This window comes from Desmodus rotundus, chromosome 1 (assembly GCF_022682495.2).
Source record: "Desmodus rotundus isolate HL8 chromosome 1, HLdesRot8A.1, whole genome shotgun sequence".
In the NCBI taxonomy this organism is placed as follows: Eukaryota; Metazoa; Chordata; class Mammalia; order Chiroptera; family Phyllostomidae; genus Desmodus; species Desmodus rotundus.
In genome coordinates, this window is record NC_071387.1 from 49424084 (window position 1) to 49443099 (window position 19016).

Sequence of the window (19016 nt, forward strand, 5' to 3'; positions counted from 1 at the left end):
ATAAGCCTCTTAAGGGCAGGGACTTTTATCTGCTTTCCTCACTGTAGAACCTTGAACAAGTGGGTGCTCAATAAATCCTTGTTGAAAGAAGAAATCAGTGTCAGACTTCTGGGTATATGTCTCATCTTTCCTTCCTATTCTTAACTAAGAGATTCTCTTCATTCTACAATGTTCCTAACCTTGCTCTTTCCCCCCCAGAATATTCCCCCTACTAGTTTCCACTCCCCCTCACTTCAGAGCTTTTTTTCTAAAGTAAATAATAGTTAACCACTTATAGCTTAATAATTTTGGAACAGTGCAGTTTCTCTGGTTTAAGAACCATTGCTCTCATTCTTCAATCTAAAATAAAATTTGAGGAAAGATAGACAGGTTTGGGGAACAAGGGAATGGGGGAGTGTGGTTATTTGGGGGTAGACTAACTATTTGTGTAAAGTAGCATATTTCAGTTAAATCTGACTAAGTAGGGAATATCAGCATCATCGAAAGAATGTCTGTTAGAATCTTGATTTTCACATTAACTAGCTGGGTAGGGTTGGTTAGGCTGAGGGAGGGTCTGAAGTCTCTGAGGGGGGATGAATGAAAGGCAAGGAAGGAATGGCCGGTAGAGCTGGAATTGGTCTGGTCAAAATGGAGCAGTAGCTCTCAGATTTCAGAGTGCAGTCCCCTCAGGGGCTTGTTAAACTATAGATTGCTGGGCCCCACTGTCAGCATTTAGTGTTCACTAAGTCTGGGGTGAGGCCCAAGAAATCACATTTCTAATAGGGGATGTTGATGTTGGTCTGGGGACCACACTTTAGGAAGCATTGTGGTATTACAGGTTCTCACAAAGATACAACCAACCTTGCAGTCCTCAACTTCAGCTGTCTGCCACAGGCTGAGGCTGTGTTCAAGGGCGAGAAAAAAACAAAAACAAACAAACAAAAAACTTTCTCAGTTGCCTTTGCAAGTTCAACAACTTGATGAAGGAAACTCACAAAAATAGAGGGAGTTATAATTTTACCTCAAGTAAAATGCATTTTTAATTCACAGTTGCAGTCACCGTGGGTAGTAGACGCTAGCAGGCTGTTGGAGTCTCAGTGAAGCCATCTCACCAGGACACAGACATGCTGCTAATTCACTGCCAGGCACAGCATATCCGAAACAAACAGCCCCAATGTGGCCCTCGATGAAAATGCCGTATGTGACCTCTAAATGGCCAAGGAGCTGGCCGTGCCCAGGACGAATAACTTAGATAATCACAAATCAGAGTAGAAAATGCAGTGCTTTTAATCAATACCACTGAACAATGTCTGTGGAGTTTAATTGAATCAGGTAGATCAGGAAGTGGATACAAGAGTTCAAAGTATGCTGAGAACACAGTTTTATTTAGAAATTCCAGGAGGAGACTTGGAAACAAAATAGAAATGATGAAAGGAACCCTTAGGAGACTCTTAAGATGTTCAAGCTCATTCCTGTTTCTGAACAGAAGAATTGACATCATTCAGAAAGCTGACAACAGTGTAGGTTAAAATTGTGTGTGTGTGCACGATTTCTATGGGCAACCACGGCACACTTTGGAAAAAGAGAATGGGGGAAAAACACTCTGTTATCTTGCCTCTAATATAACTGTGAATAGGTTTCTTTCTAGTGGTTTTCCTTCTATACATTTTTAAATAGCGTACTTAGACTTAAATACATGTTAAATACATATAGAAACTTTAAGTATTTAAATACTTAAATACATATAGAAACTTTTTTTAAGTTTCTATAGTCATAGTGACTAAGAGCGGGGTCTTTGAAGTCAGATAGCTTGGGTTCAAATCATGAATCCAGACATTTTCAGCCCTGAGTTTCCCCTTTGTTGAATGAAGACAAACTTGATTCACAGTGTTGCTGTGAGGATTCAGTAAAATGAGCCGGAAATTCATAGGGCTGGAACTGGTATAAGCACTCAGTGAACACAGGCACGATTTTCTGTTCTCACTAAAAAGCTATATGTCAACCTTCCACAAGCCTAGTAATTGGGAAGTTCTTCTTCTCAACGTTTAGAAGCATCCCTATTTTTATTTCATGAGTTTGATAAAATTTCATTCCACAAATTCTTCTGTGGTTCAGAGGCTGCTTTCAAGACCTTTGACCAGCTTGTTGAGAGCTCCTATGACCTGGGTTATCCTCAGAGACTGAATTCACGAAAGAGGAGTCAAAGTCAAAACAGATGGATGGCCGTTTGTTTTGAGAGGTTGGTGTAGCTGCGCTCTTAGCTAGGTTGTGTGGCTTTGCTCCAAGACCACAGATTCTAACCACACCATCGCTAGGGAGATGGGTGAGAAACCAGAGGTGGAGAGGTGTAGATCTCTCACTGCTACTGGAAAAACAGCCTCAAACTCAAGCCTGGCCAAATGTATATCTGCACCCTAAACCTCTCATTTCTGCTCCAGATCCAACTGCCAACTTGACCTCCACTTGGAGTCCTCATCAGGCCCACAAACTCAGTATATCTAAACCAAATCTCCAATGCCTTAAAGTGCTTTTTGCCTAGCATTGCTATAGCTACACCATCTTTTGGTGATTTTTACATAACTTTTTTTCATCCCTTTGTAAACTTAGTTTATCTAGGAATTTACCCAAGAGAAATGAAAGAATATGTCCATATAATGACTTGCACATGAATGTTTTATAGATGGTTTATTTGTAATAGCCAAAAACATAAATAAATCTCAAATTAATTATGCTGAGTAAAAAAAGAGCCAGATAAAAAAAAGAGATAAATTGTTTGATTTCATTTATATAAAATTCTAAAAAATGCAAATTAATCTACAATGAAAGAAAGCACATTAGTGGTTACCTCGGGACATGGGGGAAAGATTAAGAAGGGGCATGAGGAAACTTTGTGATTGACATGATGGTTTTATGGGTGTATACATGTGTCAAACTTATAAATACACTTTTTAAAAAAGATTTTATTTATTTATTTTTAGAGAGCGGAGAAGGGAAGGAGAAAGAGAGGGAAGCATCAAAGTATGGTTGCTTCTCATGCTCCCCCAATCTGGCCTGCAACCCACACATGTTCCCTGACTGGGAATCGAACCTGCGACCCTTTAGTTCACAGGCTGGTGTTCAATCCACTGAGCCACACCAGCTAGGGCTATAAAATACACTTCCAATATGTGCAGGATACTATATGTCAAATATGCCCTAACAAATATGTCAAAAAATAAAGCAGGTTTCTTGTAAGCATCAAAGGTTTTTATGTAATTTGGTGACTTTTGTAACTGGACAATTTATCTGATTATATTTAATATAATCACTGACATATTTGAGTTTAAATATATAATCTTACTGTGTTTTTCCTTTTCTCCAGTCTGTCTCTTGTTTCCGCAGAGATTACAATACACACTTGACATATTAGAATTCTACTGTTAATTGGTACTTTTGCCATTTCCAAAACAGTGCAAGAACTTTAGGACATATGAACTCCATTTATGCCTCTCACCTTTTGTGTTGTGGACATGTATTTTAATTCTGTGTGTATTTTAAACTTCACATTATTATAATTATTATAATGCTTTTTGTATCGTCACTATCACAGAGGTTGACTTACATATTTAACCTATTGAGTATTTTGTGGTTTTCAGCACTTCTGGGCTTCCATCTGGGATCATTTCCTTCTGCCTGAGCAACTCTCTTTGCTATTTCATTTAGGGTGGCTTTGCTGGTAATGAATTTCCTCACTTTTTGTTTGTCATTATCCTTTATTTGTGAAGGATATGTTCAGTGGGTAGAATATTCTAGATTGGTAGTTTTTCAGCACTTTAAAGATGTTATTGCATTGGTTTTTGGATTCCATATTTTCAGCTGAGAAATTAACTAGTAGTATTACATTTTGAAGTAATATATCTGAAGATAATGTGTCTTTTCTCCAGATTTTATCAAGAGTGTTTAAAACTTCTCCTTCATTTACAGCAGTTTTACTGTGAAAGGTCTAGGTTGATTTTCTTTATTGATTGTGATGGGTATTTATAGAGTTTTATGAATCTGCATCTTCAGTATTTTCTGTCAACAATACTTTAAATATTACTTCTGATCCTGTTTTATCTCTTTTCTTTTGGGACTTCAGTTTACATATGTTAGAGCTGTTTCTTTATGTCTCAACACAATTTTCTGAAAAAAACCTTTTTTCTTTAAGGTTACAAACACAAATCACTTGATATTTACAGGTGTTCTTTTAGGTGATTATGCTGCCTCATCAGTAGGTAGTGATTATGTCGGCAGAGAAACTAAATTACATGATGTTAAATAAGGACTGGGGAGAGGGGGTGCCTTTAAGAGACACTGGAGACATTCAGTGACCCTTCTCTAGGATTGCTGTGGGAACCCTCAAACACTTAAGTCATCCCGTAAGTATTTTTCAGTAGTCAGAGGAATTTTCCAAGTGAAAGGGATTTGGAGCCTCCATGTGAGGAAGAAATGTAGATTCCCCAGCTTGTTAATAAGGAGCAAACATCTCTTCATAGTCATGTTTTCACCTGTTGGATCATCTTTATAGAAGTTGTACATTTATGGCGTGTCTGTTTATGAGAAGAGATGGAAAATATGAGAAACATTAAACCTGAAAGAGCTATTATGAAGCCGCAGGCTGGCAAGCTTGTGAGGAATTCATTCAAGACTTCATTGCTCAAAACATGTATGCATGTATATATGTAAGGGTAGAGATATGTGAATGGATATTATTATATGGTGTGCATTATACAATACTATACATACTACACATATCAGATTTGCTATGGAAATTAATTTTGTAGCCTTTTAAATTTAAAGGTGTACTTCACTAAAAGTATCTGAGGATAAACCTCGGAATAAGTCTTAGTTTATTTCTATGTGGTCAACTCCACGAACTACTCAGTCTCGAGCCAGCCCTGTGTTTTTGGCCTTATACAGACCACGTCCTGTGGTCTAACCCTGTGTTATTTACATCATTCAGAGCTAGTTTTTCTGTATACAACAAATTTTAAAACATTTCTCTTTTTTTAAATACTATACTGCCCTGACATTGTAATTCAGGAAGTTTGGGGGTAATGTTCTTTCAATGCTTACTTGCTATAAATTATTTCTAGTCATGAAAATGGCTATTTTGTAAGATTCAATTATATCATGTGTTTGTGGCTACATATGCCACCCACAAGTGTCCATAATTATTGTTTATTACTAGCTATATACTCTACACTTTGTGTTTATTGGGTGTTTTCACAGTCAGGCATTAGTTACTAAGGGTAAATTATATGTTTGCTTTTATTCTACCCCTTTCACTACTGTTTAAAACATGTCAGATTCAGGAAACCCTAAACTTCTTTCGATACTTATAGACAAGTTTTCTTCTTGAATCAGTTTTAAAATCCTTCCAACCATCTTGGCTGCTGGCCATACCAGCATAGTGAAAGAATTTTCTTTCAGGGATGAAAGCCAGAGCAAAGCCTTCCGGGGCTGTTTGGTTTCCTAGTGCAGCTGCTGGTGTAGATCACGGTGCTGATTGTTCAGCCTGAGATTCTTAAGCATCTTTGCCAGTTAGGGCTGGAAGGGTGCCCGGGAGATCATGTAGCCCAGCCCCTTCATTTTACATCTAATGAAACTAAGATTCTGCCTGGTTAACTAATGTACTTGAACTCAAACAGCTGGCAAATGGCTAGCTCAGGACTAATTCACCTTCTTATTCTCTGCTCTTTTAGCCGTTGTTAAGAAACAGGGCAGTCTGATGGTTAAAATACTTGAAGTAGGAGTATGGGAGCCTAATGTCTAGATGTTATGAAATGTTTTAAAAAATGCTTGAAATGCATTGTCTTCTTTTCCATCAGCCCTGCTCCTACTCATTTTTTCTTTTTTTTCAAAGTATGGTTCAAAAGTCCTCATATCCCAGAAGCCTCCTAAGCATTCCTGGGCTGAATTAGTAACTTCCTCTTCTTTACTCATAAGATACTGTGTATATCCTGCATTATAATAGTTATTTTTTGTACTATAATTATGTATCCAATTATCCATCTGTCTTCCTCCTTCCTACCCACTGGATTGAGCTTCCAGGAGTAGCATTAGTATCTTCTCAGACTTCAGTCCCTCGCACTTGACAAAGAACCTGGCACTTTGTGTGCCCTCCATGTTCTAGGAATGAATGTGTGAACGAACCACTCTCTCATAGTCTTCAACTGTCAATGCATGTTATGTTTTATTGCATATAAAAATCACCTGGCCTTGTTGGCTTAAAGTGCAGTTGCCAGGCCACACCACAGAGATGCTGAATCAGGATGAGGGTGAGGTTGAGGAATCTGTATTTTTAAAAAACTTTATTTATTTATTTTTAGAGAGAGGGAAAGGGAAGGAGAAAGAGAGGGAGAGAAACATCAATGTGTGGTTGTCTCTTGTGCACCCCCTACCAGGGAACTCAGCCCACAACCCAGGCATGTGCCCTGACTGGGAATTGAACCTGTGACTCCTTGATTCGCAGGCCGGAACTCAATCCACTGAGCCACACCTGCCAGGGCAAGAATATGCATTTTTATTAAGCTGCTGATGACTTGATGAAAAATGGTCCTTAGGCCACACTTGGCAAGCTCTGGTCTCCCATTTGTTCTACTGGTACTTAGTCCCGACTGTATATATCCCAATTATCTGTCCAACTGACTAAACACATAGAGCTTCTACCATTCTGACTCCTTTAGTGGAGATTTCAACATTTTGAACAACCTCCAAGGCTTCTTCCCAATTAAATTTATAGAAATAAAGATACTATGTATATAGCATTTTGAGTGACTAGAAGTAAGGTGTCTTTGTTTATCAAGGAAGTATTATCATGATATAAACCAAGCATCATGAAAATTGTTAGACATGTTGAATTCAGTCTGAGACTTCAATGCAAAGGAAATAAAAACCAATATACAATGGTTGCACCGGCACTAAGCTATATGTATATGTATGAGCTCTTGCCTTGGCTGTATTCTCTTATTTGTGTAGGCAGACTTCCCCCTTCTCGGTTGCTGACATAGAGAAAAAAGGGTTGATTTAGACACTGGGGTGCTAGGTTAGCTGATGCTTACATAATATTTAAAAATCTCAAGTACTGCATGTGTGCCTGCATCTGACTTTATATGTATGCATCTTCTTTTAAAAAGTGATGGAATTAAGCAATTTTACAGGAGAAAGAGCTGAATGGGGTAGTGCCTTTATATAACTACCAAAAGGATTTCTCGTCCTTGTGGGATATTTATACATATATTTTAAGGTATTTGTATTCATTTCCACATATTACTTTTTTTTTAAAGATTTTATTTATTTATTTTTAGAGAAAGAAGGAGGGAGGAGGAAAGAGAGGGAGAGAAACATCAATGCATGGTTGCGTCTCACACACCCTCTACTGGGGACTTGGCCTGAAACTCAGGCATGTACCCTGACTGGGGATTGAACCAGCGACCCTTTGGTTCGCAGGCCGGGACTCAATCTACTGAGCCACACCAGCCAAAGCATACTTTTTACTTATAACTTATTTTATATGCAAATTTCTGTGGATCAACCTAATTCAAATTTTTTTAGTTTAAATGGTAAAACCATATTTCATCTATTTTGTGCCATTATTTACTTAGTGTTCTGACAAGTATTGGATGCTTTGGTTATTTTCAAATATTTGCTATCATATAGAGTTCTTATGCTCATCTCTGCTCAAATTATATTTTTGTTTGTGTGAATTCCACTGGGTATATCCTCCAAAGTGAAATAATTAGATGAAAGAGTAATGACAGTTTTATAGTTCTTATTGCATATTACAGTGTTGCTTCCCAGAGACACTGAACCAATATACAGCCCATAGTGATGCGGGGCATGGTGATTTTCCCCCAAGATTGACCAACATGTAATTTTATCATTCCAGCCCATTTTTGCTAGTATAATATGAATGTAGGGCCTCTGCAGAGATATTTTATTGTTAAGTTCTTTAAGTGACATGAAGCATTTCTTTTCCACATGGGATAATTAACTATTTTCATTTTAAGGACAAACAATTCAGCTCCTTATTGACAGTTTCGAAGGGACAGGTATAACTTTCATTTGTAAAATTGACTTTGAGGGGATAGGAAATAAGATGCTTAGGTACTAGGTAAGGCTCAATGTGTCAAGGAAGATCTGTATAGATCTGAATTGGAAAACTTATGTGAACGGCTGCGACAGAAATTCCAGCTGACCCTGTTGAAGGAAGACTGGAGAGCAGAAACATTATAATTTCATGATGAAAAAAGTGTTGGGGCTTTGTCATAGGATGAGATATTTTGCTTCAAAATGAACACCAGAGACTGTCCCTCCAGCCGTTCTTTGATATTCTCACACAGTGTCACTTCCTTTCCTGAAATTTCAGGCACCCCAATTTCAGGTAGACCCCTGTGGTCTATGGCAGAGAGGACTTTAGAATGACCAGGAAACTAAAATGTGCTATTTGAGAGGCCTTGAGAAGAGGACCTGGAGACAGAAGTCACAGGAGCAGTCAGTCTCGTCTGTGAAAAGTCAACTCGGATTTAAAAAAAACATTCCTTTTCTTGGTTGTCTCTGTTCTGTGACTGTGGCCATCTTCTCAAGTAAGCGAACGCATGGTTGCCGTGCTGGTTTGGGTTTCTGCGGTGCCAAACGCAGTACAGCGTTGTTTATGTAAGATGGGCCTTTTGTTTTGGACAGTGGTCTAGTCTGTTGATTTTTTTAGAAATTGGTGACTGTCCAATTTATAAGGCAAATCAGCCTATCGGGATCATGATCTGGACATTTTCCTCCATTCCTGGCTGTCATGCTAAACTTGGCAATTCTTACTCTGGTCTCAGTAGAATACTTACACACAAAGACGTATTTGTATGTCTGTCTGTCTATCTATCTATGCCTGTCTGTCTGTTTTACTTGGAAATAATTCACATACCACAAAATTCACCTATTGAACATATACGATTCGATGGATTTTAGTATATTCACAGAGTTGGCATTCATCACCACAGTCAACTTTAGGGCATTTTAATTCCCCCAGAAGAAACCCCATTCCCCTTAGCAGTCACTCTCCATTTGCCTCCAATCCTCCCAGCCCTGGGCAGCTAGGGTCCATTCTAGACGTTTTATATAAGAAATCATATAATATGTGGTCTTTGGTTTAGTGTCTTTCACTTAGCATAATATTTTCAGGATTCATCTATGTTGTGGTATATATCGGTATTTCCTTTCTTTTTTATTGCTGGATAATACTCCACTGTATGATATGGCACATTTTGTTTATCCATTCATAAGATGATGGGTTGTTTCCACTTTTTGGCTATTATGAATAATGCAGCTTTGAACATTCATGTGTAAGTTTTTGTGTGGAAATACGTTTTCAGATTTCTTGGGCATATACCTACAAATGCTGGGTATGTGGGAACCCTGTTTAACTTTTTTGACCGACTGCCCAATCAGTTTCCAAAGCAGCCACACTACTTTACCTTCTTACCAACAATGTATGAGTGCTTCAATTTCTCCATATCTGCACCAGCACTTGTCACTGCCCACCTTTTTTGTCATAGCCATCCTAGGGGTTATGCAGTGACATCTCCTTGTGGTTTTGGTTTGCATGTCCCTGATGGATAATGAAATCCTTACTTCTTAGCTTAGTATTTTTCTTATACTTTTATAAAAATAAGTAGCATGCTTTAGGAAATTACAGTGCAGTGAACATGGGTTGCTATAACTTCCTCTGGGGTTTCACACGTCATTGCATCATAATGTAAGGGGCCAGCGCTGAGTGAGCGGGCAGCAGTAATTCTCTTCCATTTTCACATCCATTCACATTCACAGTCCTGGGAAGGAGAGATCGTTGTCCTGTGCTTGGCTTTGTGCCCACCCCCTTGATTTGTAGTTTGACTAGGACTAGACAATGCACAACAGCAGCGTGCAGATCCTGAGAGGAAGTTGAACCAGAGCACGTTTCCTGCCTCTCTGGATGAACCACACTGCCAAGGTTGGGAGCCAAGGAGACCTTGTCAGAAACCTCACTAGTAATGTCAGGAGCCTGTGTTATTAATTATGCAATACTCATATATGATCTCATTTCATCCTCAGTAATCTGTTAGTTTCTAGTCATATTCTACAGTGGCCTCATTGTGGTTTAAGCACAGGTTTGTGAACTAGCCTCAGAATCCAACCACCAACAACTGATCTCCTGAGAACGTGTGTTCTCAGTTCCAAACAAATGACGAACCAGTGAGTGCCCAAATGTCAACCTGCTCGTACGCTGACGTGCCACTGGTCAGCAGGCTCATGCTGGCAGGTGTGGGTGGACAATAGAGAACAACTGTCATGTGGTCCATCTGCTGCCAGGGATGTGGACACCGATGTCGATACGGGTGACTCGAAGGATCTCTCTACTAGGAGCAGTTTGGAAAACATGCAGTCCTTGGAATTCCAGCTACCATCTCAGGTGCCTCAGGGAGGTAGATGTGTTCATTTAATAGTTCTCTAATGTTTTCTGTTGTAGCAGGCAGCTGACCGGAAGGATGCAACTGCTAGAAAGGAGAACGACTAGATCACAGTGGCAGATGAGGGTTTTAAAGGGCTCTCGTCAGAGGCAGATGTTCTCATGTAGGGACAATGACTCCGAATGGCCTGGGGAGAAGGAGCCAGGTGCCCGGGACCTTTCCCTTGGGCTTCGAGTTCTCCCCCCCTCTCCTGCTGTCATCCTTCCAGTACTGGGCTGAAGCCTCGATTGCAGGCATCCTGGCCTCGTGAACTTCTCAAGAGTGCATATTATCACACAAAAGTCCATCCACAGGCCACTGCAGACATTTTAGTCAGTTCTACCAATTGCCCAATCCAAACAGAGAGTTTATAACATGCCATCAAAGATTGTATCTATAATTGTGATGATTTTAAAAAATAATCACTTCATTTAGATTTTTCTATTTTTAACCCAAGGTATTCTTCAGCGGACATAAGGAAACAGTTTACTCTTCCACCAAACCTTGGCCAGTACCATCGACAAAGCATAAATACCTCTGGCTTCTCCTCTCTTCAACTAGTAAGTATGGTGACCGCTTTGCTTAGACATTGGTCAAGTGCAGAAGCACCCAGTGAAGGCTTCCTGATTCTCCCCAGATCTTCCCGCTGCTACCTTTACATGACCAACACCAGTCTGTAGCTCTGTGCCTAATTTTTAATATCAGTTTCCCCCTCTTCCTCCCTCAACTAGGGCTTAGAGTGCAAAGTGGAACTCTAAGAGTTGTGGTTCTGACATCCCTGGACTTAGTGGACATCCAGGCTACTTGATTTCACCCAAATTATGAGTCATATTTTAGGGAGGGGGAAGATTACACTGGAAAATTACTACCTTTTGTAACATGCTTTTATTGGGGAAAAAAATTGTATTCTAAAAGTCAAGTTACAAACCTTAATTTTTAAAAATCATTTTCTTGGAAGTATAATTTCCATACAATAGAATTCACTCATTTTTGATTGCACGGTTTGATGAATTTGGCCAATTTGTAGTTATTTTACCTCTACTCTACGCAGAGGTAAAGTAACTGACAGATCTGATACAGAATCTTCTGATTTAAATAAGATGGTTCGTAAAACCAGAAGCGAGCCCTCACTTCCTTTGTGAGAGAGCTGCAGCCTCCACTGCCCTCACTTCCTCAGGCACAGCACAGGGCACTTGTTTCTGGTTTCTGGCAGTTATCTTGGGGAGGTTAATTTTTTTTTTTTTTCGTTGTTGCTCACTTATTACTTCAAAACCACTTCTGCTCTTAGAGATTTTGTAACCTTCCACCGTTTCCTGTAGCCGCCATTTTGTGTCCTGAAACAATTTGCGCGCCGTGTGACTATGTATCTTTTAAAGGTATGTTTACTGGAGTGATCGGTGCTTGTTTCAGTAGGATAATTGGTGTGTTGTGTCATTGATGAAGCAGTACTACTAACAAATGGATAGCACCTTGTACTGCGAGAGGGAGCTTGTGATGACATTTTTTCAAAAAATGTGTTTTATGACTTTGGTGGCTTGCTAGACTGCTGTTTTTGTTTGCACTTTTCCTGCCTGTTTCAAAATTGTAGGTTATAATAAAAGCCTGTGCGGTGCATAATGTTCATGCTTTCTGATATGTCAGATAAACCTTGAACCAAGGTAAATTAGAAATGCTTTTTGGTTTAATTTAGTGCTAATATATATTTTATTGAAAAGCCCCCAAATTATTATTACATTTTTGACTAAAATGTACTCCAAGATATGCAAAAGTCATTTAAAAAATGACTTCAGCTAGAAAAACACTTTTCTAGCCTGAACGAGGTGGGGAGATGGGGCTTGGGGTTTTGCTTCTTTGTAAATTCAGGCTGCAGCCCTGGGCAGCAGCAGTCTTGAGAAATCGTGTGGACAGCACTGTGGAGAGGCGGGAGGAAGTTTAGCCAGCAGGCTTTAACCCCTTCTCCACGGGCCAGCTCTGACTTTACTGCTGCAGCCCTAAGTTTCTTCAGGAGACATCTTGTTTAAATGTATAGTCTCAAAGAAAAAATTTACTGAATGTCTGCGGGTGTCCTTTGGCTAGTTATGCTGCTTCATTAGTAGGTTTTGACGGAAGTGAATTTTGATGAGTTGCTTCATTAGCTGGATAGCCAAGTAACATGTGGCTTAATGACCCATTTTCTAACAGAAGATCCCAAAGAAGTAGCAAAAATCTTTAACTATACGAGAATCATGTGTTTCTACCTGTCATAGTTTATCCCTTGTTCCATATGCAAATGAATAGCCCTTGAAATATATCACCCTGGGTTATTCCAGTTTGATTTGCTGAGTATCTTTCCCCAGATCTCTACCACAGCTTCAGCACTGTCTGTTGCCCCTGGAGTCAAGTGACCCAAATTCAATTCCCATTAAAAAAAAAAAAAAAAGCAGGGCCTGCTTAGGAAATCACCCTGGTTGATGTGTACGTGCTGGTAGTGTTGCAATGTCAGTGAAGTGACTGTTCTTCCCCTTGAGTCACCTTCCCCAAGGAAGGGGCCTCGGACAGAAATCAGCCCTCAAGGTGATCTCCCTTTCCCTTGAAAGGATTATTTCATTTCATAGAAAGATAATGGGACCTTTCAGTAAGATTCAGCTCTGGCCAGGCAGAGAAGTAGTTTATCATCTGACGACTCTTAAACTGAAGCAGCTTTCAAAAACTTTTCTTTAATGAGAAGCCATAGACTGTTTATTGTATTATTTTAAACAATGGAAAAGTAAGACTGAGTGCATTTTGACTTTTGTTTCTCTTACCTTTGTTTAATAACCACCATTCCAACAACTCCACATGCTGATACAAATGACTGTTTCATTTTTTAAAGTATTTAATTGACAAAAAGTTATTTAAAACCCAATCATTTATAAGTTTGTTTTTTTACAAGAGGAAAGAACTTGGAGTCAGATGGATCTGGGGTATTTTTTTTTTTTTTGCATAAAAACTATATTGAGATCTTCACTTTCCACCAGGTTCCCTCCAGTGAAAGTATAACTCATTTATTCAGGATATAATTTGGGGCAGGTTACTTAACTTCTGTGAAGGCTTCAGTTTCCTCATTTGCAATATTGGCATAATAATGCCACCTCCATTAGGGTTTATATAGAATGACATAATAGATGCTGTGTAGATAGTGGCTGATATTAGTGTCTACCTGTTTGGTGCTGTGGAGGCACAGCGAGATTGAAAGAAAAGATGAGTAGCAGATGGTTTCGTCTCTGAAGGGCCTTGTGATCTATTTGAGATAACATAGAAAATCCATACTGACTTCAATCAAGTGTGGTAGGTTTCAGAAGAAAGATCCATGATATTGTAGGAGGTCGAGACTTGGTGGGGAAGGCTGAGGCGACTTACAGGAAGGTGCTCAGCCCTGGCTGCCAATCAAAATCCCCAGAACCTTTAGAACCACTGTGGACAGGCCCACCATAGAATGATTAAATCAAAATCCCAAGGGATGGGCCCAGGCGTCACTATTTTAAAGTTCCCTGGGACTTTAACATGCGGTCTCTCTAAAGACCGACATAGTAGGAGTGTTCCAAACAGGAGGAAGAACATAAAGGAAGTGAAGCTTCTTTTGTTGTCTTAGTTGCATGGAGTAAGCAGGGACCACTCGCTGACCTTATGGGTGTGTCCTTATACAAAGATAGTGGCTTCTGTGAGAAATCTGATAAATCCAGTGAGAGGAAGGGTGTGTGATTTTTTTCTGTTTGATCAGGTTTTTGTGTTTGAATTCGAGCTGCCAATGTTAGCTGTGATGATATGTGTACAAATGTTTTCAAAGTAAATACAGTATTTTTAAGTTGTGCATTTTTTAATATGAACAGGAACCACCCTTTGGAGTTGTTCTTTTCAACATGATGATAGAATTGTCCTAGACCTATTTGACACCCGTATCAGAGTGCTTCGTGCCCCAGGCCAGAGACAGTGCTCCTGAGTGCGGCATCACTCGCTGGTCTTGGCATTTTCCATTGCCACGGCCATGTGAACAGGTTGGCCAGACACCCTCTGATGTTGATCACCTACATAGGCGAACATATCTGTATTTGATCTCCTCATTAAAACAAAATGGTTTTGATCATTCAAAGTAGAAAGGGGAGTGAAATATGCTAGGAAAAAAGGGCTGAGATCTATGCCCTAAGGTATAAAGGAGAATTTGAGACATTGCACATGAAGTTAATGATCTTAACCTACACTTTTATAGAGGGAAAATCCTATTTTTGAAAACTGAGAATAGAAAAGTTTTAAAGTGAAGTGGAATGAATCAGCTGGACCATAATGGCCCTGGCTGAAGAAAAAGATGTGAAAAGCCACATCCTGGGTATATGCCAAACACTATGGTTACGTGACATGTTTGTATCTTATGCCATTTACATTGAAAAAAAGCCTCATACCTTAGAAAGCATTCATTTTTGCTTTGTGTTTAAGCTTCTGAACAATAACGCCACCATTTTCTTTTACTGCTAAAGGTGATCTAAGTTGTAGATCACTTGATAAATATGGTCCTCATTCATTTTTCTTGTGCTATTGTTCTTGTGTGCTTCATCTTTCAAGGGGTTGGGTTGTTCTTAGGTTTCATTGATTTCACTGGAGGGGACATGGTGGAAAATGAAGATCTCAATATAGGTTTTATGCAAATTCACAAGGGAAGGTAAATGAAACAGCAGCACCCTGCATGCAGAGTAGGAGTTTCATAACTGTCATTGTATAAAGCAGGGAAATCAAATCTGTTCTGGTAAAAGTAGACTGAGGCCTATGACGGCATGTCAGGTTCTTCCACTCTGTGGCATCTTCCACCCTGTGGCATCAGTGGACGATCGCCATTGGTGGAAGCAGGGAAGTATTGTTTACTCTAAGCGATGTAGTACTTTGAAATTACTGAAGCCAGAAGAACCTATCTTCAGATTTATTTAATTAAATATAGTAGAGAGCTGAAAGGATTGTCTTAAATATTCATTCATTCATTCAAGAAATACATATGTTAGCAGGAGTTGCCCTAGGAGCTGGGGATACAGTAGTGAATGTAGCAAAGGATCTAACCTCATGGAACTTACATTCTAGAATGGGAGACATGGATAAAAAAAAAGTGTATCAAGGGGTTTTTGAGTATTTGAAGAATGAAACAGAAAAAGGGAATAGAGAGTGACACAGAAGAGGGGCTATTTGGGAGGTTTGTGAGGGCCTCTGTCTGGAAAGGAGATGCTTGGGAAGAATTCTGAACGAACTTGACAGGTGTCTAAAGGAAGAGTATGCCAGTCAGAAGAATCAGCAAGAGCAAAGTCCCCAAGGCAAGAGTATGTGGCATGTTCCAGAAACAGCAAGGAAGCAGAATGTTAGCTGAGCAGAGTGGGTAGTAGGAGATGAGATCATTAAGAAAGGAGGGCTGGGTCACAGGCCTCAGAAACCATGGAAGAACTTTGGTTCTTCCCTTGGTTAAGATAAAGTCTCTGGAAGCATTGAGCACCAGCCAGGCACCATTGGAACTTTTGTGAAGATTGCTTGTAGGATTCTTTACATAAGGATTGTTCTGGCTGTTACAGAGAGAATAGACTGGGCAGGGTGGAGCTGCCACAGTAACTCAGAAAGTAATTGTGGAACTTGGGAATAGGGTGTGGCAGTAGAGGAGGTGAGAAGTGGTTGGATCCTGGATATATCTCAGAAGTAAAGTGCATAAGGACTTTCTGATGGATGGTACATAAGGTGTAAGAGAAAGAGAGAAACCAACATTGACACCAAAGCTTTTGCCCTGGACAGCCTGTGGAATGGAATTGCCACTTGCTGAGGTATGGAGCCTGGGAAGATATGGGGAGAGCAGACTGGCAGGGAAACTAAGAGTTTGTTTTGAATTTGTTATGTTTGATAGATCTGTTAGATCAGCGAGTGGTGATATTGAGATGTACCTGGAAAAGTCAACCTGGATTTCAAGGCAAAGGTTGAAGCTGCAGATAAAAATTTGTAATCTAAAAACCAAAAAAGGCATTTAAAGCCACAGAAGTGGATGGGATCATCTGGGAGTGAATGCAGATTGAGAAGGTGTTTTAGGACTGAACACTTAGGCACTACATAGCTGGAGGAGAATCTAGAAAAAGTGGTGTCTCAAAGGCAGTGACCAATCATCTCAGTTTGCTTGGGACTGAGGGGCTTTCTGGTACATGGACTTTCAGAAGCTGGGACATATTAGGGCAATTGGTGGACCTCCATCTGTAGAAAGTGTTTCAAGAAGGAGAGGGTGATTAACTGTGTCTAATACTGTAGATAAACCAGGACTGAGCAATGACCATTGAATCTGGCATCAAGGAGGTCTCGGGTAACTTTGACAAGACTCATTAACAGCCAGGCAGAGTGGAGGACCACCCCCTGTGGCAGTAAACATTCATGAGGGTACAACGGCAGGGCATCCAGCCCCACACAGAGCACCATGAAGCCTCTCCAGTGCTGTATAATGAGGGATCTACATCCTTTGTGATTACTAGTGTGATTTGGGCCCAGTCATTTAACCTCTCTGTTTTTCAGTTTTCTTATTTGTGAATTATTGTCCAGAATCGTTAATTTTAATCCGCTATCTGTGTGCCATCTGCATACTACACTATGCTAGGAGCTACATGAATTAATTCTAAACAGATATGGTTCTGGTGCTATAGGAATTTTTCTTAACCCCTTCTTTAATTTAAAAAAAAATATTGTATTGTTTATGCTATTACAGTTTTTCTAGCTTTTCCCCCTTTCCCCGCTCCATTCAGCCTACCCCCAACTCCCACAGTCAATCCCCACGCCCTGTCCCCACGTTACCCATCCCCTCTTACAGCTGTCAGTCTGTTCCACATTTCTATGCCTCTGGTTCTCTTTTGCTTGTTAGTTTATTTTGTTCATTAGATTTTACTTATAAGTGAGATCATATGATGTTTGTCTTTCACTGACTGGCTTATTTTACTTAGCGTAATGGTCTCTAGTTCCATCCACACTGTCACAGAAGGTAAGAATTCCCTCTCTTTTACTACTGCATAGTAGTATTCCATTGTGTAGATGTACCACAGCTTTTTTATCTCCTCATCTACAGATGAGCACTCGGACTTTTCCCAAACCTTGGCTGTTGTAAGTAGCACTGCTATGAACATAGGGTGCATATATTCTTTTGAGTTGGTGTTTCGGTATTCTTAGGATATATTCCCGGAAGTGGAATTGCTGGGTCAAAAGGCAGTTCCATTTTTAATTTTTTGAGGAAACTGCATACTGTTTTCCACAGTGGCTGCACCAGTCTGCATTCTCCCAACGGTTTCCTTTTCTCCACTTCCTTGCCAGCACTTGTTGTTTGTTGATTTATCAATAATAGCCAATTTTGGCATTGTGGTTATCATTTGCATCTCTCTGATGGCTAGTGATGTTGAGAATTTTTTCACATGTCAATGGGCCATATGTAGGTCCTCCTTCAAGAAATATCTAGGTCCTTTGCCCATTTTTTAATTGGATTGTTTGTCTTCCTGGTGTTGTTATATAATTCTTTATATACAGGGTCTGGCAAAAGTAATGCCTGCTTGAGTGTGGTTGGTATGTAATAACATGGGTGTAATAACTATATTTTTAATTTGAACATTTTACCTAAAATGTCATATGGTGTGCTTGGGTGTGGTAGTGTTATGTTACAGGATTACATGCTGATGACTTTGTAATAAAAGATTTTGTAATAAAAAAGGGCATTATTTGTGCTAGACACTGTATTTTGGGAGAGTTAAACCTTTGCCTGATAGATCATTGGCAAATATGTTTTCCCATACAATGGGTTTCCTTTTCGTTTTGATGATGGTTTCTTTAATTGTGCAGGAGCTTTTTAATTGGATGTAGACCCAATTGTTTATTTTTTCTTTTGTTTCCCTTGCCCTACGAGATATATTGGCAAAAATATTGCTATGCAAGATATCTGAATTTCACTGCCTATGTTTTCTTTTCCTCTAAGATTTTTATGGTATTGCAATTTATATTTAAGTCTTTTATCCATTTTGAGTTTATTCTGGTGTAAGGTGTAAGTTGGTAGTATAGTTTCATTTCTTTGCATGTACCATTCAGTTCTCCCAACACCATTTATTGAAATGACTGTCTTTACTCCATCATCTGCTCTGGCCTCCTTTGTCAGATATTAATTGACAATGAAGGTGTGGGCATATTTCTGGGCTCTCTATTCTGTTCCATTGATCTGTGTGTCTGTTCTTATGCCAGTACCAGGCTATTTTGATTACAGTGGGCTTGTGGTATAGTTTGATAATGAGTATTGTGATCCTTCCAACTTTGTTCTTCTTTCTCAAGACTGCTGAAGCTATTTGGGGTCTTTTTTGGTTCTCTCTAAATTTTTGTAATATTTGCTCTAGATCTGTGGAATATTCCATTGGCATTTTCATAGGAATTGTATTGAATCTTAGATTGTTTTGGGTAGCATGAACATTTTAATGATGTTAATTCTTCCAATCTGTGAACACAGTATATTCTTCCATTTATTTGTATCTTCCTCAATTTATTTCTTCAGTGTTC

General features: G+C 39.5%; 1 protein-coding gene across 4 annotated transcripts in view; it reads left to right on the forward strand.

Annotated features, from left to right (window-relative positions):
* Nucleotides 1–19016, forward strand: part of DOCK8 (dedicator of cytokinesis 8) — a 213691-nt gene that overhangs the window by 31382 nt on the left and 163293 nt on the right. For 2 of the 4 annotated variants that reach the window (XM_045191179.3, XM_024555137.4), the window contains exon 2: nt 10933–11035. In XM_045191179.3, coding sequence (XP_045047114.2) covers nt 10933–11035 — 103 coding nt within the window. Of the gene's footprint in view, nt 1–8478; nt 8586–10932; nt 11036–11709; nt 11852–19016 lie in introns of those variants that run through there. The other 2 variants (XM_045191172.3, XM_045191165.2) reach the window with 2 other exon arrangements.